This window comes from Agelaius tricolor, unplaced genomic scaffold, assembly GCF_023055355.1.
Source record: "Agelaius tricolor isolate 1412-34295 unplaced genomic scaffold, bAgeTri1.0.p SCAF_33, whole genome shotgun sequence".
Taxonomy (NCBI): Eukaryota; Metazoa; Chordata; class Aves; order Passeriformes; family Icteridae; genus Agelaius; species Agelaius tricolor.
In genome coordinates, this window is record NW_027269293.1 from 4,426,590 (window position 1) to 4,448,897 (window position 22,308).

The following is a 22,308-nucleotide window of genomic DNA, read 5'->3' on the forward strand; positions in this document are numbered from 1 at the left end:
CTTCAATGTCTTAAGATCTAAGAGGTTATACCTACAATACCAGAAGGGTCCAAAGCTGTTGGAGAGTGGCCAAAGGAGGGACACGGAGCTGGGGAAGGGCTGAGGAGCAGCTGAGGGCACTTGGCTGGTTCAGCTGGAGCCCAGGAGACTGAGGGGAGGCTCCTGGGGGCTGCAGCTCCTGCCCAGGGCAGGCACAGGGGCAGGGGCTGAGCTCTGCTCTGGGACAGGGACAGGAGCCCAGCAAGGGCTGGAGCTGGGCCAGGCCTTGGCATGGAGCTCAGGGCAAGGTTCTGCCCCCCGAGGCTGCTGGGCACTGCCCAGGCTCCCCAGGGAATGGTGCCAAGGCTGCCACAGCTCCAGGAGCTCCCAGGGCTGCTCAGGGTGGGGTTCTTGGGGTGCCTGGGCAGGGATGGGGCTGCACTGATCATCCCTGAGGGTCCCTCCTGACACCAGGACATTCCAGGACCCTGTGGTTCCCTAAGGCTGACAGCAGTGCCCCTCCCTCCCCTCTGCAGGGCCTGCCCAGTCGGGGATCCTGACGGACCGGGAGGTGGTGAGCCTGTTCCTGCACTTCACCGTCAACCCGAAGCCGCGGGTGGAGTTCATCGACCGGCCCCGGTGCTGCCTGCGGGGCAAGGAGTGCAGCATCAGCCGCTTCCAGCAGGTGGAGAGCCGCTGGGGGTACAGTGGGACGAGTGACAGGATCAGGTCAGCTCTGCGCCCATTCCCACCCCTGGACTCGTGTTCCTGAGCTTCCCACTGCTCTAGCTCTAAACACTCAAGGTTCTGTGCTAGACCCCGAATTTCCCCCGTGTGAGCCCACAGGGAAGGTGTTCTGCTGGGCAGAACCAGCCCTGATGCACTGACCTCCATGGTGCTGCCACTCTGCATCTCTGTTAGCAAAGGTTTCCAGGAAACGTGGCTCCCAGCACAGGCCCCTGGAAAGGGAGGGAAATAACCCCCCAAAAGCTTCCTGCAGCTTAGGGGCACATAAATGAGTTGTCACCAGTTGTTCCCCTGCCATGCTTTGGGGGGGACAGGTAAGCAGTGCTCCATCAGGTTGGTTCCTGCTCCTGCTGTCAGTGTGGAGCACTGAAGTGTCTGGTTGAGGCCCCTTAACCTCTCCTGTTGGAGAGAGGGGTTGGGGTAAGGTTCTGCTGACACCCAGTTTGTTCAGACCTGAGCTTGTGGACAACCAGCAGAGCCCAGTTCCAGTGACAGAGACTGGCAGGTGTGGCTGGAAAATGGTGCTTTGCAAAGGTTGTGTTCCCAAATCAGAAAATGAGAGCAAGACAGGAGGGAATGAGGAAGCCTTGGGGTTCTTCCCTGCTTTGTTTTCATCGTGGGTGGAAGGGGACTCACAGCAATGAAGCTCTTCACAACTTTTAAGATGGTTCAGTTGCACTGGAGCTGTTGGTGAGATCCTCTGGTCCATTCCCCCCTGGCAGTGGGAACTGCTGCCAGCTCCAGACACTTCCTGCTCCCACCTCTAACACTCACAGACATTTTGGAGTTGGGTTTGACTTGAGGTTCAGCTTCTGCAGCATCAGGGTCAGTTCCAACACTGAATATTCCACGCTGGCTGCAGAGCTGAGGCTTCCAGCCTGCCCCAGGTGTTTGTTCTGGAAACACTGCAGGGCTGAAAGAGTTGGTGGATGGATGAAGAAATGCTGTTGGCAGGTTGGCAGACCCTGAAGCTTCTGCTGCCTGAGAAGGTGGAGCTGTAGTGGGGCAAAGACCCTTCCCCTTCTTCCTTGGGCAGCAGGGATTCCTGCACTCAGGAGTGGCTGAATCCTTACGTCTGCTCTTGGTCAATTTGGAATGCAGCAAACACCCAGCAGCAGGTGAAGAATTCCCCAGGGCTCAGCAGTGAAATCCCCAGTGGTGTTTGCTGGGCAGAGCTCAGTGAGTGGGCACTGCTCCACACCCCCAGGCTGCCCTGCCTGGGCCTGGAGGGCATTTGGGGGTGCTGATGTTTTGCCACAACTTGGAAACACTTCCTGAGCCTGGACCCTGATATTGAGGATGGGATTGTGCAGCTTTGTGTTTCACTGGACCAGTCAGAGGTGGGAGTGTGCAGCTGATGGTTTCTGTGCAGGGTTTCACCTCTTAGTAAGGGCTGCACTTAAGTCTGTGTAGGTTTGATTAAATCAGAGATATAAAATCAGCACAAGTGGAGATATTTGTGTATCAGCTTTGTACTGGAGCAATAGAGGAGTGGCAGGTTTGGACTGACTTTCCTGCTCTGTTCCTGCAGGTTCTCAGTAAACAAAAGGATATTTGTAGTTGGGTTTGGATTATACGGATCCATACACGGGCCAACGGATTACCAAGTAAATATCCAGGTAATTCTCTCTGCTACCTTAAAAACCCCGGCTGTTTTAGGGGCTGACAAACACATTTTAGTGAATCTGTAACAAAACCTGAGGTTCAGAGGGACTGTGTGTGTCCCTGGGCAGGGGGGCTGGCAGATGTAGCAGGGGCCAGATGGGGCACTGGGGATCAGCAGGATTATTGCTCTTGATTTCATTGTACACGTCATTGCAGCATCTCCCCAGCTCTGCTCCAGCTTTGGGGCAGTTGGAGGCAGTTTGGGAAGCAGCTGTGCATGATTTCCCACCCTGAGCATGCTGGGAGAGGCTCAGTTGTCTCAAGTCCATGATGATCTTGTCCAAAGAGCAGGTGGAGCCCGTGGGTGCTCTGTGCCTGCTCTGGGTGCCCCTGTGCCACCCCAGTGTGGGTCACTGCAGGAGGACTGTCCCCAGGAGAGTCACTCCAGCACACAGGGCTGGTGTCATGAGCACAGGCTGTCAGCATTTCTTCTTGGCTGCCAGGGCTCATCCTGCTGCCCTGAGCTCTGGGGGGAGAAGGGTCTAAGCACAGTGTGGGCTTGCAGTGCTCTGCCAGTCTGGGGGTGAGGAGGGGACATGAGCCCACAGCTCTGTGCTGAGCTCAGAGGGGCCCAGAGCAGCTGTGGCTGCCTCAGCCCTGAAAGTTCAAGTCCAGGATGTGGCTTGAAGCAACCTGGGACAGTGGTGGCATCCCTGCCCCTGGCAGGAGGGTTGGAGACGGATGAGCCTTAAGGTCCATCCCAATCCAAATTCTGTGATCATTAAGGTCCATCCCAACCCAAATTCTGTGATCCTTAAGGTCCATCCCAACCCAAATTCTGTGATCCTTAAGGTCCATCCCAGCCCAAATTCTGTGATCCTTAAGGTCCATCCCAACCCAAATTCTGTGATCATTGAGGTCCATCCCAGCCCAAGCATGGTTCTGTGGTTCTGTGGCTCTGTGATCATGGCATGGATGGGTGACACAAGTGATGGACAGTGCAGTCATCACAGGGCTGGTCAGTCTGGGAGTGCCTGGGGCTCAGCCTAGCTCAGGGACACTCCTGTGGGCAGTGTCCAGATGAAAGCTGACCCTTCCTGTGCTGCAGATCATCCACACAGACAGCAACACGGTCCTGGGGCAGAATGACACCGGCTTCAGCTGCGACGGCTCCTCCAACACCTTCCGGGTCATGTTCAAGGAGCCTGTGGAGATTTTACCCAACGTCAACTACACAGCCTGTGCTACTCTGAAGGTACCAGCGGGGTGGGGGGAGCTGCAGGCAGGTGAGGGCACCTGCTGTAGCTCATCAGTGCAACCTGGGCATTGCTCTGTGTCCTTCAAGGCCAGTGGTGCAATCTCCAAGGTCTCTGTGTGTCCTGCTGCTGCCATGAGCTCCTTCACCCCCAGCATTCAGAGCTGGTTTTTTGTGACCGTGTTCACAGGGATCTGAGGATGAGGGAAGGGACGAGGATCTGACTCCATGTTTCAGAAGGCTTGATTTAGTATTTTGTGATATATATTATATTAAAACTATACTAAAAGAATAGAAGAAAGGATTTCATCAGAAGGCTGGCTAAGAATAGAAAAAGAAAGCATGAATAACAAAAGCTTTTGTCTCAGACAGAAAGTCCGAGCCAGCTGACTGTGATTGGCCATTAATTAGAAACAACCACATGAGACCAATCCCAGATGCACCTGTTGCATTCCACAGCAGCAGATAACCATTGTTTACATTGTGTTCCTGAGGCCTCTCAGCTTCTCAGGAGGAAAAATCCTAAGGAAAGGATTTTCCATCAAAGATGTCTGTGACAGTTTTTGACTTGTCTCACAGCACTGAGCAGGTGTTTCACTGGGGAGGGGATGGAGTGATTTTTTTGGTGTGGTTTTTTTGAGCTGTCAGTCCTGCAGTGTGTAATCTAGAGCCTGCTGCAGTGGCCTCAAAAAGTTCATATGTAGCTGTTGAGACCTGGTTAAACTAAGAGTTAAATTCTGATAGAGATGGGATTGAGGTCAGAATACCTGAGGTGCACATCCAGGAGGAGAAGGGAGGAACTGACATCCCCACAGCTCCAAACCCACCCAACCCAGAGAGCCTGGGCAGCAGCAGGGCCCTGACCTGTCCTTGTCTTCCGTGACCCCTGCAGGGTCCAGATTCCCACTATGGAACCAAAGGACTGCGCAAAGTGATCCATGAATCACCAACAACGGGAGCCAAAACCTGCTTCACGTTCTGTTACGCGGCTGGGAACAACAACGGCACCTCCGTGGAGGATGGACAAATCCCAGAGATCATCTTCTACACATAGTGCCACTGCCAGCCCGCCCTGGACTCGGCTCTTCCCTGCCACCTCCCAAACCAAATCTCTGGCTGAGTTTGACCACACCAATTGGAGCCACACTAGCCAAAGGTCCCAGTGAAATCATTTCAAAGCTCATCTTCTGCCTTGTGCTAGTGCTGCTGCTGCTCTCAGGTGCCAGGCCAGCTGGTGTCCCAGTGCAGCCCAGCTGGTGTCCCAGTACCATTTGTACGTTGTCTGTAGCTTGTTGTTTTTCACTCCTGATTAACCCTATCTAACAACGTGCGTTTTTTGGACTGTAATGAATGTAGATGCTTTTCCACCGGTCAGAAACAAGGCAACGAGTGGCTCTGGTTGTGGTTTCACTTGCCATGAGGAGATGGTCCTGCAGACAGACTCGGTCAGGGCTGGGTGGCCTTAGCTCAGCAGTCCAGGCCACACTGCAGGGCTTGGCCAGCCCGTGTCCAGCACCTTCCCTCCCTCCCAGCAGCCTCAGCACACAGAGCCGCCTTCAAACTCATGGGAAGTGGCCTTTTCCCTGAGGCTTTGCTGTTCCAGCACTACACAGGCTTGGAGACCTCAAAGCTGAGCTCCTCTGGAGGGACTGAGGCATTTTCCTGCTCTCCCCACCGATCTGTGACAATCTTCACCTCGGGCAGTTGGTGGCAGCGAGGTGACCTCCCTGCAGAGTGGTGAGGGGCAGCTCCTCCTGCATTCTGAGTCCCCGTGGTGCTGCTTCCACACCCCTGGCACTTCCCAGGTGTTGGTGATGCTCAGCTCGCCCCTGAGCAGCCCCAGCTCTGTTGTCACTGGTCGTTGTCCTTTGCAGAGTGCCAGGGTTTGTCAGCTGAAGCAGAAGGGCACCTGCCTCACCTGTTCCAGGGCATTCCTGCAGTTTCCATGCACGTTTCCATGCATTTCCCTCTGTTCCTGTGCATTGCTGCCTCACCCCTGCTGCCCTGATGGAAGCTGGAGGAGAGGCTGGATGTGCACCTGCCTGTTACCTAGAATGCAGCAGATGGACAAGGATTTACCAAATGGTTCAGGAAAAGGTGGAATATTCTCTGTGCTGGTGTGTGTTTGCACACTGCCTGTCGGCCAGGCACAGCAGGGGGATCACAAACATCACCTGCTGAGCTGTGGAGCTCGGTGACCTTGAAGATACCCCTTGTTCAGGCCCAGCTGCTTTTCCCCGTGGCTGGTCCTGGGCTGCCTGACCAGCCCCACCCTCACTGCCCACGAGTGAAGACCACGAGACTCTTCCTCCCCTCCTCTGGAATTAAGCTCAGCCTGGCAGGAAGAGCAGAGCCAGCGGAGTCTGCGTGGGACTGGCTGGGGTGGTGCTGCCTCAGGGCCCCTTCTCCAACCTCCTGCTCCAGCACACGGAGCCACTGCCACACTCTGGGCAGCTGCTGCCCCTGGATTTCACTGCTGGAAGTCGAAACCTGGCTGTCCTTGGCTGGAGCACGGCTTCTCCTCCTCCTCCTGCTGCCCCAGCCGGGATCCTGGGGCTGTGCTGCCTGCAGTCTCCTCCTCAGCCCTGCAGCCTCAGCCTGGGAATGCCCTGCACCTCCTCAGCAGTAGCTGTTAGAGATGCCCAGAGTGTGTTCTGTGCTCCAGGGAGATGGTGTGAGCTGTGCATTGTCAGCCTGCTTCCAGGTGGGATGGTTCTAATATGGCCAGTACTAAAAAAATAGAAAAAAATAGAAAAAAAATCCCAACCTGGGTCCACGACCTGGTGACTGAACCCGACTCAGTGCAATGCAAACAGGGCTGTGGGATGGATTCACAGACTCTGTGTCCGTCAGGCTGTCTGTGACTGTGCCTGCTTCTGTCACCACCCCTCTCCCAAGGGTGGTGGCAATGTCACTGCTGGCAGCCAGGGCTCATGTTGGGGTAGCACCTTCCCAGGGGCTCTGATCTGGGTTCTGCACCTCGGGGCATCAGGTACAGGTGGAAAAAGTGGAATAATTGGAATTTGAGAGAAGCAGAGCTTGGCTCTGTGAGCAGGGCTGGGGCAGGCCCTGCCCAGCTGCAGGGGGACCTCCCTGGCTGTTCCCTGGAAGTTCTGTTGTTCTCATGATTATTTTGTTACACAGATTCTCGTCCCAAATCCCACCTTCCTGCCCTCCCTGCCCGGGGCAGGTCTGGCAGCTTGTCCTGTCACGGAGGGAGAGGAGTCAAACTCTGAACTACAGCTGAGCAACTTCTGTTCTTATGGCTTTTCTGCAGTTTGATGCAATTCTGGCTTCTGTAGATAGATGAATGTAATTCCTTGTTGGACATGCCTGTTCCCAGCAGTATGAGCCATTCTGTTGTACCACGTCACCTTCCAGCAGAGCGGGCCCCGCCCGGCTCCTGTGCTCTTTGATGAATGTATCCGATGCTCTCGTCCCGTGTTCACACTCTGCTTTTTGGCCAGCTTTGTGATTTGTAAATAGGAAAACAATAAAGACATCGAGGTTGTCTTTATGAAGTTTGGAGAATGATGGCTGCTGGAATGGTGGGGGGAGATCTGGGCCATGCTGGCTCCTGGCCCATCTCCCCCAGCTGAGGGTGTGGGGTCCTCAGCTTCCCATCCATGGGCTGTGGGATGAGCCAGACCCTTGGGGCTCCTGAAGCCTGGCAATCACTGCTGGGGAGTCCAGACCCTCAGGCTGTGAGGTGGTGGTAGGAGGGCAGCAGGATGGCACAGGGTGGGAGATGTCATTTTATGACTGAATTTCTTGAACCTGAATTGGAGGTTTTTGACAATTAAATGCACTAAAAGCTGCCTCAGCCTTTGGGGGTCCAGGCCTGGGGGGGAAGGCAAATCCTCTGGCCAGTGATTCCCAGCACGGAGAGGCTTTAGGGGATGCTGGAGCAGGGATGAGGGCTGGGCTCTGCTCCTGTGCCCAGCACAGCTCCCGTGGTCCCTCAGCTCCATGGGGGCATCAGAGCCCTGCCCTTTGCCCGAGGGAGCAGTGGGGCCGTGGTGAACGTGAGCCCCGGGGCCAGGGGCAGCTTCCCAGGGCTCCAAACTGTGCTGGAGCTCGGCCTGGGGGCCCTGCAGTGCCCGGAGCAGGGGGAGCCCAGCCCAGCCCAGCCCGGCCCAGCCCAGCCCGGGTCCCTGCTGGAGGAGCACCGGGCTCAGCTGGGAATCGCCCTCTTGCACCATCACCTTTCTCACTCACGGCTTTGCAGGACTGCCCACGGCCATCGGCTGTGCTGCTGTTCCCTGATCTGTCCCCCCGAGATTTTCCTTCTGCTGCTCCAGGAAAGGCTCCTGGTCCCCCCTGCGAGGGGCTGGGGCTGCTCCCACCCACTGCTGAGGGAGCCTCCGACAAAAAGGGGGTGCTTGGTCAATGTCCTCCCCCTTGGGAGTCACACAATGAAGCACAGAAGAACGTGTTGGGTTTTAAAGATTTTTTTTTATTTTATTTTTTTGTTTTTTATTAAAAAAAAGCCCCTAAATTCTATGGCTTCCAGGAAGCATCAGAGAAATTGAAATGCCATATCTGTACACTTGGTTTTAAAGCAGTAACTAAACTCGCAATGGAACAAACGCTCTCACGTACAATCGCAGTATTTGGACTCCTCGCTGGAAGGACAGAGAGTCCCGGGCTCGGGCCCGGCCCCGGCGGCCGAGGGAGCGCGCACGGAGCCGGGCACGCCGGGCACACCCTCGGGGCCGCCTCCCCTTCCCCTCCGCGGCTCCTCTTCGGCCTCTGCCGGGGCTGCTCTGAGCCGACGCGCTGCCAAGGGACCACTTCCAGTGAAAATTTTAAGGCGATTTTTAAAATTCGTTTGTTCGCCTCGCTGGGGACACGAGGTCAAACGTTGCACGTCCCCTTCCCGCCGTGGCCAGGGACGCGGCAGCAGCTGGGGCCGCAGCCCGGACAAGCCAAAGGCGGGGTCAATCCCGAATTGAGGATGAAGAGGGGCCGTGGGGAGGGCACGGCCCCGTGGGAGACCCCACGCCCCCCCAGCCCCTCCACAATGTGGGGTCTCCAGCCCCCCGAGATGGTCAGTTTGGACAAATGTTTCAAAGCAGCCACAGATGGTCCCATCCCTCCCCCGCCCCCCCAGCACAGCCTCAGCCCCTTCTTTGGGGCAGAACATCAGGGTTTTGGTAAAGATAAGTGTGTGTCCCCCCCCCAAAGTGTCACGATCAATACACACGACAGCGCACGGGGTCATTCACGTGGGGAGCTGCAGTGCCCTGGGGGTGCCGAGGAACGCGGGGGTGCGGGGGGTGTCCGTGGGTCAGTTCCAAAACCTGCATTTCCCCAGCCCCAGGAGAGGCCGGGAGGATCCGGGGGATGCCCTGGTGGGGATTCCACCGCTCCACCCCGGCCCGGCCCAGCCCCGGCCCCCCGGGGCCTCGGGGGGCTCAGGCTGTAAAACCAAGAGGCCATCAAGCCGTGCCCACACCTACAGCTCTCGTGGAAACATCCAGCCCCAAGACATGGCAGCACCAGAGACGAGGCCGCTTCGCTTCCCCTCCCTGCTTTGCCACCGCCATTCATGGGTCCCTTTGGTCTCGGCCGTCCCTGTCCCTGTGTCCCCCAGCCCCTGGGAGTCTCGGACCTGCTCTCGGCGGGACCGGACGGCGCCTGTATTGCTCGCAAAAGTGCATCGTAAATGAACTGTAAACGCGTTTCCTCTCCCCGCCCCGCGCGGCCCCGGCTCTCCCCGCCCGAGCGGGGCCGCTCCGAGCCCAGCGCTCGCCACTGACCGAGGGGACCCGGCGGGGACGCGGGGCGGGGCCGGAAGGAAGAGCAGAATTCGGTAACACTGAAGATGACGGTCAAAGACTGACGACTCAGCACTCTGCACCGAGACTCACTTTAAATTAACTTAAGAGACAAAGAAGCAACAGAAAAAAAAAATATTCCTCCTTAGCCCACTGCTCTTGAAATTGTCTTCGTCTTCTTCTGACAGCGACGGGTCAGAGTCTGTAGTTGATCCCCATTTCAGACCGGTTATAAACTCAAAGCAAGTGACGCCGTGGGTTTTTCTCTTTTTCTTTTTTTTTCTGTTTGACGGACGCAGGAACTTCAGCGAAGTTGGGCTTGGTTCGAGTAAACGGCCACGAGTGGCGGAGGAAAGGACAAGCAGTTTGGGGAGGCCCCGCTCCCCAGCTGCGCGTGGGGCGCTGGGGGAGCCCGTCCGGCCCGGCCCCCCCGTCCCCGTCCAGCCCCAGGGGCCGCGGGCTCCGCGGGGCAAGATCCAGCCACGGCCAGAGGGAGAGGAGCCGGCGCTCGCCGCTCCGCCCGGCCCCGGCTGCTCACTTGCGACGCTTGGTGGTTTTCCTCTTCCTTCTCTTGAAGAAACAGCAGCACCTGGGGACAGAGGGGACCCGTCAGCACGGAGGGTGCAGCAGCAGCCCCGGAGTCAGAGAGGACAGAAACCCCTCGGTGCCTTGGTGAGCTCCACGTGGGCAGAGCTGCTCCACCAAGTGCCCCTGGTACATGGCGGGGGCTGGATTGGGAGCACCACAAGTGACACCAAAAGTGACACCTGCCACAGCAAATGGCACCAACCAGGGGGGTGACACTGACCATGGCACACAAGGCCATGAGCCAGGGCCAGGCAGGGACTCCAGAGAAGGAGCAGTCCCAAACCCATCTGTGCCCCTCTGTGCGGGAGCCTTGGGCAGGGCGAGATGGGAAGGGCTGGGGTGGTGGTGGCCCTGCAGGGACACCTCTCACGGGGTGCCAGGGGACAGCTGGGCTGGAGGGCACTGGACAAGGCATCCTGGGGCAGCTGCTGAGCCCTCCTCCAGCCCAGCACTGGTGAGGGGCAGGGCTGGGGCCTTACTTTGTATCGTCTGTCACCTCCACCTCGGTGGGGGCTGTGATGGGGGCGTTCGAATGTCCTGCCGTCGGGTCATCTGTGTTCAGCTCTCCATTGGTGGAGCTCATCACCTGCGGAGAGATGAGTGTCAGCGGGGGCAGCCCAGGGGTCTGCAGCCCTTCCCCTCCTGAGGGGCACAGGAGGCACCCAGGAGACCACCCAGCTCTGCCCAGGAGCACCGAGGTGCCCTTGGTGGCAGATGGTGCCCTCAGCCAAACCGCAGTGCTCAGCCTCGGTGCTCCCCAAGAGCCCCATCACAACAGAGAGCTCTGAGCCCCTCAGAACAGCCCTGGAAGGATCCCAGCTCCTGGGAGCCCCTGCACCAGGAGAGGGGCATGAGAGCAGTCAGCTCCAGAATGGGTGAGAGACAGGGCCTGGCAAAGCTGACAGCTCCAAGGAGCCCTTCCCACAGCTGAGCATCTGGACACGACTTCTGCTCCCAGCACCAAGACTCAGCCCAGTGCCTACCCTGAGGGCTCAGGCATCCCTGAGCTCCTGCCCACTCACCAGGGCAGCAGGGTCAGCCACAGTGCCAGGGCCAGGAGGACATCCAAGCCACCGAGGCAACTGTGGGATGCCTGAACTGCCATCCTGGGCCTGCTGCCCACAGGCAAAGCCAGGAGCTCCCTGGGGATGCACAGGCCAAACACTCCAAGCTGCTCGGCCCCAGCAAGGACCCTGGGCCTTCCCCAGCCCCTTGGAGGAGCTGCCACCCGACAGGCAGTGCCCAGGCAGCAGGGACACCCGACAGGCAGTGCCCAGGCAGCAGGGACACCCGACAGGCAGTGCCCAGCCAGCAGGGCCACGTCAGGCTCCAGCCCCTGACACCAGCACAGAGACCCCTGCACATCACCCCACAGTGCCGGGCGCAGGCGGAGCACGGCAGGAGGGTTTGCAGAGCAGGACTGGGGAGGAGGAAGGGGATGAGGGACAGGAGGAGCGAGGCAGAGCATGAGCTGGGCCCTCGGAGTGCCCGGGCCTGCCTGGCACCACAGAGCGCCCGGCCCCATGATGGCAACAGCAGGAGCTGTGCCCAGGCCTGGGGCCGAGCACCAGCAGAGTCCCCGTGGAGCAGCAGGAACGAGCAAGAGCAGCGGGGACGGAAGCAGAGACAGAGGAAGCGGCGCAGGCCCAGCCAGGGGACCCAGCATGGATGTGCCACCATCCATGAGGGAGGGACCCCCAGGCCCAGGCAGGGCTGAGCGGAGCGGGCAGGAGGCGGCGAGGGCGGCGAGCACGGGGCTGACGGCGCCAGCACAGGACCAAGGCAGGGCCATGGCAGGGGACACGGCCAAGGAGTGCCCAGGAAGGGAGGAGAAGCAGGGCTTGGAGCCAGGGCTCCAGTCAAGGAGGTGCAGGGAAGTCCCTGCTCAGACGAGCGGCACTGGGGGCAGAGCAACGCTCACCCAGCTGCTGTGCTGCAGTGTGCCTGCCATCCATCCATCCATCCTTCCATCCATCTTCCATCCATCCATCCATCCATCCATCCATCCATCTTCCATCCATCCCTATCCATCCATCCATCCCTATCCATCCATCCATCCATCCATCCCTCCATCCATCCCTCCATCCATCCATCCATCCATCCCTATCCATCCATCCATCCCTATCCATCCATCCATCCATCCATCCCTATCCATCCCCAACCACCTCTAATTCCCCTGGCAGCACCAAGGGAGCCCAGCAGCCCCCAGGAAGCAGCACCAGCCTCGTCTGTGAGCCGTGAGCATCCCGTCACACCACAGGGACAGGCAGCACGTGGGCAGGACCCCGGGATGTGCAGCCCTGGGGCGGGGGAGCGGGGCTGATCCCGGCTCCGCGGGCGGCCACGAGGCCCAGGGTGGCTCCGCTCCCTCCCGTGCCCGCCCTGCCCCAGGAGGTTTCATGTACCTGCACGGACCCCCCGAGCCTGCCGGCTGCCAGGTGAGCTCCCAAAGGCTCCTCGGCAGGCTGCCCACCGGCCTGAGGATCCCACAACTCCGTCCCCTCGGGCGGCTGCTCGCGACAGGCAGGAGGAACAGAATGAAAAGAAACAAAAGAAAAAGAGGGAGAATGGGGAAGAGAAGGGAGAAGTGGAGGGAAGGGGTGGGAAAAGTGGCAAAGGGAGTCGAGAAAATAAGACATGCAAAAGCAAAAACATGACCGGAGCAGCTCGAGTTGGTGATTGCGGAGGGCACCCGTGCAGCACCGTCCCGGCGGCTCCCAGAGCGGTCCCTGTGGTGACAACGGGGGTCTGTGTCCCCCTGCCACCTACACACACACCCCAGGGCCAGCCCCACGCAGCCCCTGGAGCAGGGCCAGCTCCAGCAGGGCTGGGGGCCGTGTTTGGGAGTGGGCTGGGGCAGCAGAGCCGGAGCTGCAGCCAGGCCCAGGTGACGCCACATCCCCAGGACGACGCAGGGCTCGGCAGGGCCTGTGTGCCACGAGCTGGGCCAAACCCTCCCCCAGTGAGCACAGCACGGCCCCAGAGCTGTGGGGACACCCTGTGTCCCCAGCCAGGGCTTGGACACCCTGTGTCCCCAGGCTGGACACTGCTCCTGTGCTCTGGGAGCTCTGTGCTTTGCTCTTCCCCCTGCTCTGGAGAAGGGACATCCACCATGGCACTTCCCTGGGGTGCAGGCACACAGCAGACCTTACTGGGAGTCAGCTCCCAGAAATGAGCCAGAGGTGATGGATTTGACATTTTCCTCTCCCTAAGGAAGCCCTGCCAGGCTCCCTGTGCTGGGCAGGAGCAGCCTGGGGAGGACAGGGCGCTGTACCCCCTGCTCCAGCCCCTTTGCAGGTGCTCTGCCCCCAAGGAGGTTTGGGAGGACAAGGGTTTGTACAGGACTGCTGGAAACACACGAGGTTTGCTCTCAGTGGCAGCAGTGCCAGGACACGTGTCCTGCACTAGGGCAGGACAGGCCACAGCACTGGAGCAGTTCTGAGCAGCCTGGACCCTTTCCCATACAGCTCTGCCTGATCCCTGCCCCGGGCTGGGCTCCCTGTGCCCTGCCCGTTCCCAGAACAGAGGCAGCCCCAGCAGGGGACAAAATGCAGCCAAGCTGCCCCCAGTCCTGCCCTCCCTTGTCCCATGTCACTGTCCCATCAATGGAAGGGCATCACAAGCAGAGCAGTGAGTCTCCCCATGGAGACAGTGAGCAGAGGTGTCTCAGCCTGCACCAAGCCCTCGCCCACACCCCAGGCTGGACCCTGCCCCTCACCAGCTGATGTCCAGGCCTGGCACCCCCCAGTCACACTTCAGCCCCCACAGTGCCTCCTCCCTGTTCTGCCAGGCCACAGGGACATTGCCCTGGGCCCGGGTGAGCCACAAACCCAGAGCTGTGGGAGGGAACTCCTCCCACAGACAGCACTGAGGGAAAGCCATGTTCCAGTCCCTGCCACCATCCCTGCTGGGCTCCACGTCCCTGGAGCTGCAGCCTGAGCTGCCCAGCCCATGGTCCCCTGCCCCAGGCAGGCTGTGCCATTGCTCACCTGGTGTTTGGTGTGTGGCTGTGCTTTGTCTCTGTTCGGGGGCTGCACCTGCACCTCGCTGTGCATCGTGCCAATGGGGGTGGGCTGGGGACACAAAGGACAATGTCAATGCAGTCCCTCCCAACACCCCGCAGCCAGACCCAGCCTCTGGCCAAACATCCAAACCCCCCAGAAGCAGGGCCTGATCACTGCCCCTGCCCCTGCCCCAGCAGTGCCATGCTTGGTATCTGACTGCAGTGAGCCCAAGGAATGCATCCATGGCAGTGAGGTGAAAGAGCTCAGCTGTTGGGGTCCCCTTGGCTCCAAGAGCCTCAAATTCCTGTGTCCCAGCCCTGGAGCTGTGACTGGTGAGGAGGGTGAAGCTCATCCCTGGACACAGTGTGTGGCTGGGATGGCTGAGAGCCACCTCCTCCCTGGCTGCTGTCCTGCTGTCCCTGCTCCCTGGGGTGCCTCCCCCTGTGCCCCCAGGCCCTGGGCTCTCACTCACCAGAGGTTTCCCTGCCCAGTCGTATTCGTAGTCGAACACGTAACCGTTCCTCTCGAACAAGTCTGTGAAGAGCTTCCTCAGGTAGTCGTAGTCGGGCTTCTCAAAGAAATCCAGGCGCCGCACGTAGCGCAGGTACGTGGCCATCTCCTCTGTGGGGACAGGGGGCTCAGGGGACAGGCACAGGGGGCTCAGGGCAGGGGGCTGGGCTGGGCACAGCTCTCACCTGGGAAGTTCTCACAGAGCACCTCCACCGGGGTGGCTCTTTTGGTGTCACCGATCTTCTGGTACCTCTCCTTTAGTGTGTCGGCCTGGCAGGGACAAGGGGGGTCAGCACAGGGGCCAGGCACTGCCCTGGGCTGTCACACCGTGTGTGATTGCTTGGGCCCCCTTTCCCAGGTAACTCCTTCCCAGGAAACTCCCTGCCCGGGCAGGTCTGGAGGACAAACCCCAGGGTTTCCAGGACAGCCACTGTGAGAGCAGCTGGGAGGACACAGGGAGACCTGCAGAGCACTGCAAGGGCCTGGCACAGCTCAGAGCTGGCAGGGTGCTAACCCTCCAACACCCCAGGGGCCAAACCTTCCCCCTCCCCATGCCAGGGCAGAGCCACACCCACAGGAAGCCATGCCCAGGGGCAGCAGGAGCTGGCAGTTACCTTGAGGCCTTGCCAAGGAAGGCTCCCACGGAGGAAGTACATAAACATGTGCCCTAATGCTTCCAGGTCGTCCCTGCGGCTTTGTTCTGCATGGAGAAAGAGACATGGGTCAGTTCCCACTAGAGCCACTGTCCCTGTGCAGCCCCCAGGTCCTGCAGCACCCTGAAGAGCAGGAGAGGCAGCTTGTCCCCATGCCCACCTCTGGCACCCCTGCCCTGCAGTCCCTCCCTTCAGCAGGAGGCAGGGCTGGCTCCTGTGCCCACACACCTTTCCCCAGGTGGGTGTTGATGCTCATGTAACGTGCTGTCCCTGTCAGGCTCTTGTGCTCTCGGTAGGGGATGTGTTTTTTGGTCTCGGGGTCGATGTACTCTTTGGCCAGGCCAAAATCGATGATGTGGATGGTGTGCTGCCGCTTGCTGCCCGGCCGCCCCACCAGGAAGTTCTCGGGCTTCACATCTCTGTAGATCAGGCTTTTGGTGTGCACATACTCCATCCGTGTGATCTGGGGCAGGAGGGAGGTGTCAGTGCCAGGGCAGAGCACCACCCTGTGTCCTGCACACCCCTGCCCTGGGCCCTGCTCTGGCCACCTCTCCCCTGCTCCCCTCAGCCCCAGCCCCAAGGATGGGCACATCAGCTCCTTCCCACCATGGGACACAGCCCCAGGCCAGCACATCTTTTATGAAAAATCACAGACATCTTTTATGAAAAATCCTTTCCTTAGGATTTTTCCTCCTGAAAAGCTGAAAAGCCTCAAAAACAATGTAAACAATGATTATCTGCTGCTGTGGAATGCAACAAGTAGATCTGGGATTGGTCTCATAGAGTTGTTTCTAATTAATGGCCAATCACAGCCCAGCTGGCTCAGACTCTCTGTCCAAGATAGAAGCCTTTGTTATTCATTCCTTCTTTTGCTATTCTTAGCTGGCCTTCTGATGAAATCCTTTCTTCTATTCTTTTAGTATAGTTTTAATATAATATATATCATAAAATAATAAATCAAGCCTTCTGAAACATGGAGTCAGATCCTCGTCTCTTCCCTCATCCTCAGACCCCTGTGAACACGGTCACAGGCACACACTGAGATGCTCTGGGCACACTTAGAGGCTTGTCAAGGCTCAGAGAGGGGCTGAGAAGGGTGGAGAGCTCCCCCTCAGAAGGGACCAGGTGAGCCAGGCTGGGTTGTGCCAGCATCTTCCCCCCATTCCCCATGGGATGCCCATGCTGCCTGCCCACGGTGCCCACACACCCCCTGCTCCCCAGGGCAGCCATGCAGGGCTGCAGGGGAGCTGTGCAGGGCTGCACTCACCAGCTGGATGGCAATCATCAGGACAGTTTTGAGTGTGAAGGTTCGATCACACAGATCAAAGAGATCTTCCAGGCTGGGTCCGAGCAGCTCCAACACCATGGCGTTGTACTTCCCACAGGGGCCAAAGTAGTAAACCTGAGGAATTCCTTCTGCAAGAGATGGAGCAGGGGCTGTGCAGGGCTGCAGCAGGGCCACTCTGTCACAGCCATGCCACTGCAGGGGGGGATGTCCCTGCACAGCCAGCCTGGCTCCATCTGCATCCCTGACTCTGCTGCGGGGGTGGTGGGGGCAAAGAACTAAATCAGAAGAGATCAAAGATGAGACAAGGCATCTGTGTGAAACCCTGTGGAGCAGATGGGCAGGAGCTCCAGCTGGGGGTGAAGTTGCAGAGTCACATTTAGGGAAAGCCTCTCTCCCAGCAGCTCCCCAGGGCAGCCCAGCCCGTACCTGCATTGCCGAGCTGTTTGTAGAACCGATACTCCAGGTGCAGCTGGGGGGCCCGGGATTTTATGGGTTCCTTGGAGGAGAGAAAGGAAAACAGTTATGTAGGAAGATGTTTAGGGGGTCCGGGTGTCAGACACATCTTTCACATGCTGGCAGGAGCTGGACTGAGAGCATTTGGGGTTGGGAGTAAGTGGTATAAAATAGAGATGAAGCCTCAGGGGATGATGAGAGAGAATCAGCCCATATGGGAGCCAGATCATCTCATCCAGAGAGGGGAAAACATTAATGGGATCAGGTACCAGTGGGGCCACCCTCTCTGCTGCTGGCACTGGCTGAGCACAGCACAGGCCATGCTGAGGGCTGGGAGAAGCAAGACTCAGCTCTTCCCTGCCCAGACCTGGATCACCCCAGCTGCAATGATGTGTGCTCCCAGAGTGCCCTCAATTCCCAGCACAGCCACCCAGCCACCACATCCATCACATCCCAGCCCAACACCATGGGAGAAAGGGGAGAGGCCTCCTTCCCAATGGCTGGAACATCCCCCACCCCGACCACGGAGGAACTCCCTGCTCTGACAGCCACTCACCAATTTGATAGCTACGTATTCGTTTGTGTAGAGATTCTTCCCTGCGGGGAGAGACACAAAAAGGAGATGAAAAGCAGATCCTGCATCACCCCCACCACACATCCACCGCTGTCCCTGAGGGCTCCTGGGCTCAAAAACATTCTGAACAGGTTCTGCAGCTCCCACAACACCTGAAGGAGCCTCAAGGCACGGGGAGCAGAATCCACTGTGGGGAGTTGCAACACGCCTGCTAATTATCCCCAGGTGGGGAATGTGGATTCCTCTGGGATGGGGAGGCTCCTGGGGCTGGAGCCAAGGCTGATGGGAGGGGGCAGCAGCAGGGATGGGACAAGGCTGAGACTTGGTGCTTCTCCAGCCCCCCAGGGGGAGGGGGCTATGGAGGGATGGCCAGAGTTGGGGGACACTGAGGTATGGCCAGGGGGAGCCTGCAAAGGGTGGCAGGGAGGAGGGACACCCAGGAGCACTGGCACAGCTGGCACTGGTCTGAGGGCACCACAGGCAGGTGGGAATCTGTCCCCCAGGGCTGGGTCACTCCTGGGAATGGCACAGGAGTGTGTGAATGAACCTCATCCCTGGGGATGGTCCTGCCCACCCAAGGGCACAGGGGAGGCCAGGAGCAGATCCATGGCATGGCCCAGACTGTACGAGCTGAAGGCTGCAGGAAGAGCCCAGGGCAGTGAAGGAGCAGCTGTGGCACCCAGCACCCTGTACAACACCCCCAGAGGGCTCCACACCTGCACAGGACTTTTCACACTATACCCACAGGAAGGTTGAGCTCAGGGTGCCTCCACATCCCCCCAAAACCAGGGGCTGAGGAAAAGAGGACACACCTGGGAAGCAGCAGCACAATCTCTGCCCAGGCCCCCAAAGGCCAAGATTAAAGGTGTGCAGGAACAGCTCTGAGTGCTCCCTGTGCCTGCAGGAGCCCGGGCAGGTGGGGGTTAAGGGCAGCAGGGATCCCCAAGCCTGGCATGTGGGTATCTGATGGAGCTGCATCTGTCTCCTCGGATTTTCTCCAAGCAATTTGCACAGGGAACAAGCTCCTCCTGGCCTAAGATTTCATCTGCTCCCACTGCTGCTCTCCACCTGAAGCAGCCATAAATCCTGGCTGGGTGACATCAGAGGCAGCTGCTGAGCGCCAGGATTACGGGGAGAGGGATGAATGGGAGATATTAAATGGAGCAGCTCCTCCCAGGGATGGGCTCTGCAGCCAAGGAGGGGCTCAGTCCTGCTGCCTCCCTGACCCTCTCCCATCCCAGGGGACTCTGCCAAGCCACTTTGTCTGCTGCTTCTGCATAAAGCAAATCCCTTCACAGTGATTAGGGAGGAAGGGATTTGGGAGGGAGGGAGGGAGGGAAGTCTGGTGAACACAGCATGTGCCACATCCAGGGGTTTGTCCCATCACACACTGACATTTCCTGGGGAGCACGTGGGACACCCCCAGACCTGTGCACAGCTCCACAGGGCCCCACAGTGCAGTCCAAAACAATTACTGCTGCCTTCAGGGCAGCAACATGGGATCAGAAAACTCACAGCTGGATTTTCCCTGAGGTCAGGCAGGATTTGAAGGGGGAAAAATCTAACATGGCAGGAAAACTGCCAGAGGCACACTGCAAAATGGACTCAGCAGGGAGGGAGAAGGGATGGAGGCAGGAGAATCCCCAGCAGTGGCATCTGTCCTGTCCCCACCACACAGTCAGTGGTGGCACAAAAAGCTACCAGAGTGCAACAAGGCTCTGGAGCTGGCAGCATTCTCCCAGCCCAAAAATGAGTCAAAATAATTTGGTACTCCTCTGGTTCAGCCCTTCCTTGGGGGCTTGGACACAGCTGATGGACAAGATGGGGAGCAGAGAGGGTGTGGACTGGTCAAATCACCACCCTCTGCTTCCCCTTTCTGAATTAAAAAAGGTGCAAATAGCAGAACTGGCCTGTCATGAGATTAATAAACCAAGAGAAAAGAAAAAGCAAAAGAGCAAGGAGGGAGAATTCCTTCCATGCCAGGGAATTCCCCACTCCAGCTCCTGGAGCCACCCCCTCTGCCCCAGTGTTCACAAGGGGGCAACTCTTGACTCCCAGAGCCCAGGGAGTGCCTAGGAGGACTGGAGCAGGCAGGACCTGCAGCACAAAAGGTGCTTTTGAAAGGAAATAAAAGAGAAAAGTGGTGAGATGGCTGGCAGAAAGCAAATATTTGCACTGCAGGGGCCTTTGCCCGGCTGGGTGCCAGAGGCGCCTCCAAACGCAGCTGGCAGCACCTGCAGGATGCAGAGAGGGATCAGAACAGGCTGAGGGCAGCCAGGCCTGGGGCTGGGGCTGGAGCTGCCTCTCTGTGCTGGGCCTGCCCAGGGATTTGGCAGCAGAGCCCAGCACCTGCCCCTGCACGTCAGGAGGAGCCCGGCTCTGCTCTGGCTCCCAGCTGGGTCCCCATCCCAGCAGCTCAGAGCCACGGAATCACAGAGGCATTAAGGTGGGAAAAGACCTTTCAGATCAGCACTCTGACCATCAGCCAGCAGCACCACCATGTTCACATTAGCCCATGTCCCCAAGTGCCACTTTCACACGTTTTTGAACACTTTGTGGGTGGTGACTCCACTCCTACCCTGGGCAGTCTGTTCCAATGCTTCCCAACACTTTCTGAGAAGAAATTTTCTCAATTTCCAATTTAACCTCCTCTGGCCCAACCTGAGCCGTTCCCTCTCCTCCTGTCCCTGTTCTCTGGAGCACAGCCCGGCCCCTGGGCTGTCCCCTCCTGTCAGGAGCTGTGCAGAGCCACAAGGGCCCCTGAGCCTCCTTTGCTCCAGGCTGAGCCCCTGCCCAGCTCCCTGAGCCCCTCCTGGTGCTCCAGACCCTTCCCCAGCCCCATTCCTGCCTCTGGACATGCTCCAGCCCCTCCCTGTGAGGAGGAAAGTGAGCACTGAGGCTGCCCCTTGCCCATGGCACAGCACTGTGCCCACGCTGGGCACCTTTGTGCAGCAGCAGCACAGAGCTGTGCCAGGGCACCAGGATGAGAAATTGGCTGTGCCAGGGCACCAGGATGGGAATTTGGGTGTGCCTGGGCACCAGGATGGGGATTTGGCTGTTCCAGGGCACCAGGATGGGAATTTGGCTGTGCCAGGGCACCAGGGTGGGAAATTGGCTGTGCCTGGGCACTGAGATGGGAATTTGGCTGTGCCAGGGCACCGGGGTGGGAATCTGGCTGTGCCAGGGTACCAGGGAATGAATCTGGCTTCCCAGACCTGGGAATGCAGTGGAAGAACAGGGGATGAGGCAGCCAGGCCCAGCCCTGCCAGCACTGCAGCACCAGTGACAGTGGCTGCACCAGGCCAAGCAGTGACAGATCTGTGGAATGCTGAGCTTTAACACCATCAGAAGAAAAATGTTATTTTAGAGCTTGACCTTCTGTAAAGGAGGCTCTGAACAAGCAGGAGGAAAAGCAAGTCTGAGCCTTCAGCAAGGGAGGGAGGAGCAGCAGGAACTGTGTGGGTTCCTCTCTCCCAAAGCCTCCAAAGACACCTGTGGCCACCTCTGGCATGTGGTGGCTCTGTGGCTCTGGCCTCTGGGAGGGGGCTGAGCCCTTGGCCACACTCAGGTGCTCACAGGGAGGTCTCTGCAGAGCCCAGGACAAGAAGGGTGTCATGAGCAGGGCACTGGGCCCAGACACTTATTCAGAAGGCACCTTTTGTGGCCCCAGGTAACTCCCTGGGAGGTGCAGGACAGGCCTGAGAGCCACAGCTCAGGAGAGCTTGGGAATGTCCCCAGCACCTGCAGTGACCTTTCAGCTGGCATAGCCCTGGCCCATCTGCAGCACTGAGCTGCTCCTGGCTCACACACTGCACACAGACTCACCCCCTGTGCTCTTCCCTCCTCCAAAATCCCCAGTTTACTTTAAAAGATAATTAATTTCAAGCTTTTAATTTTGAAGGAAAGCAGCTGCTGTGGCTCCAAGCTGCCAGCAGAAATGCATACAGCAGGCTGGGGGAGAGGGGTGGGCACTGAGAAGCTGCAAAAAGCACATTTGCACAAGTTTACTGCTGGAAGAACAGAAGCAGCAGCTGCTGCCAGGTCCCCCATCCTTCCCTGCACCCTGCCCTAGGCTGAGGCTGCCCTGGGGCAGCTGCATGGCCCAGCCTGGCAGGAGCAGCAGCCTTGGGCCGGGCTCAGGAAGGGGCCCTCAGGGAGGGTGCCAGGACTGAGGGCAGCTCCTGCCTCTGAGGCAGCTCTGCACCAGGGCAGGACCTGCCCAGCACCCAGGTTGGGCTTAGTTTTCACCTTTCTCCTCCATGTCTGGGTTTTCCTCCTCTCCCCCTACCCCAGCCCATCCCAAGCACTCCTGAGTAGCTGCCAAGAGGAACCTGCCCCAGCAAAGCCTCTCTGTGAGTGTGCTGGTCCTGCTCTCAGGTGCAGGGAGCTGGCAGGGAGCTGGCAGGGCTGCAGCTGGGCTGTGCCCAGTGCCAGGGCACACGAGCCACCAGCCACACTCTGCCACCAGTGTCCTGCTGCCTTGTGTTCCAGAGGGCAGCGTCCCACCCTGCTGTGGGCACCACGTGGGCAGGGGCAGCTCAGGGGGCTGCAGGCAGCAGGCACTGCCCTGGGATGCTCTTGGAGGAGCTGGGCTGGTGCTGGAGCACAGCTGGAGGCTGGCAGGGGGAGGGATGAGCACTCAGCAGCTCAGGGTGAAGCTCCAGGATATAAGAAGGTAACAGGAGCCAGCACCTGCACAACATCAACCTCTGTGCCAGAGGGCTGGGGCAGCCACCCTGCTCCAGCTCTCCAGCCATGCTGGTCCAGTGAGGAACTGGCTGGCAGCACTGCCAGGCTGGGACTGGCACCACGTCCCTGCATTGCCCAGGATGCCAAGGCCAGCAGGGACAGGGAGAAGCAGGATCCAAATGC

General features: G+C 58.8%; 3 protein-coding genes across 5 annotated transcripts in view; 2 read left to right on the forward strand and 1 right to left on the reverse strand.

Annotated features, from left to right (window-relative positions):
- BTBD2 (BTB domain containing 2) overlaps nucleotides 1-7,103 on the forward strand; it is a 26,194-nt gene extending 19,091 nt beyond the window's left edge. The window contains exons 6-9 of one of the 2 annotated variants that reach the window (XR_011683147.1): nucleotides 516-664; nucleotides 2,258-2,345; nucleotides 3,440-3,586; nucleotides 4,479-4,630. Coding sequence is in view for 1 of the 2 variants with exons in the window: in XM_071451944.1 (XP_071308045.1) it covers nucleotides 516-708; nucleotides 2,258-2,345; nucleotides 3,440-3,586; nucleotides 4,479-4,640 (590 nt within the window). In the remaining variant the exon portion in view is untranslated. Of the gene's footprint in view, nucleotides 1-515; nucleotides 709-2,257; nucleotides 2,346-3,439; nucleotides 3,587-4,478 lie in introns of both variants that reach the window. The other variant, XM_071451944.1, reaches the window with a different exon arrangement.
- MKNK2 (MAPK interacting serine/threonine kinase 2) overlaps nucleotides 1-22,308 on the forward strand; it is a 108,196-nt gene that overhangs the window by 36,642 nt on the left and 49,246 nt on the right. The window lies entirely within an intron of this gene.
- CSNK1G2 (casein kinase 1 gamma 2) overlaps nucleotides 9,445-22,308 on the reverse strand; it is a 41,830-nt gene continuing 28,966 nt past the window's right edge. Inside the window, exons 3-13 of one of the 2 annotated variants that reach the window (XM_071451954.1) lie at nucleotides 17,419-17,459; nucleotides 16,836-16,905; nucleotides 16,389-16,537; nucleotides 15,350-15,584; nucleotides 15,083-15,168; nucleotides 14,654-14,738; nucleotides 14,431-14,579; nucleotides 13,944-14,027; nucleotides 12,360-12,464; nucleotides 10,434-10,540; nucleotides 9,445-9,955 (exon numbers count right to left, since the gene is read on the reverse strand). In XM_071451954.1, the coding sequence (XP_071308055.1) occupies nucleotides 9,901-9,955; nucleotides 10,434-10,540; nucleotides 12,360-12,464; nucleotides 13,944-14,027; nucleotides 14,431-14,579; nucleotides 14,654-14,738; nucleotides 15,083-15,168; nucleotides 15,350-15,584; nucleotides 16,389-16,537; nucleotides 16,836-16,905; nucleotides 17,419-17,459 (1,166 nt within the window). In that variant the 3' untranslated portion in view covers nucleotides 9,445-9,900. The remainder of the gene's footprint in view (nucleotides 9,956-10,433; nucleotides 10,541-12,359; nucleotides 12,465-13,943; nucleotides 14,028-14,430; nucleotides 14,580-14,653; nucleotides 14,739-15,082; nucleotides 15,169-15,349; nucleotides 15,585-16,388; nucleotides 16,538-16,835; nucleotides 16,906-17,418; nucleotides 17,460-22,308) is intronic. The other variant, XM_071451955.1, reaches the window with a different exon arrangement.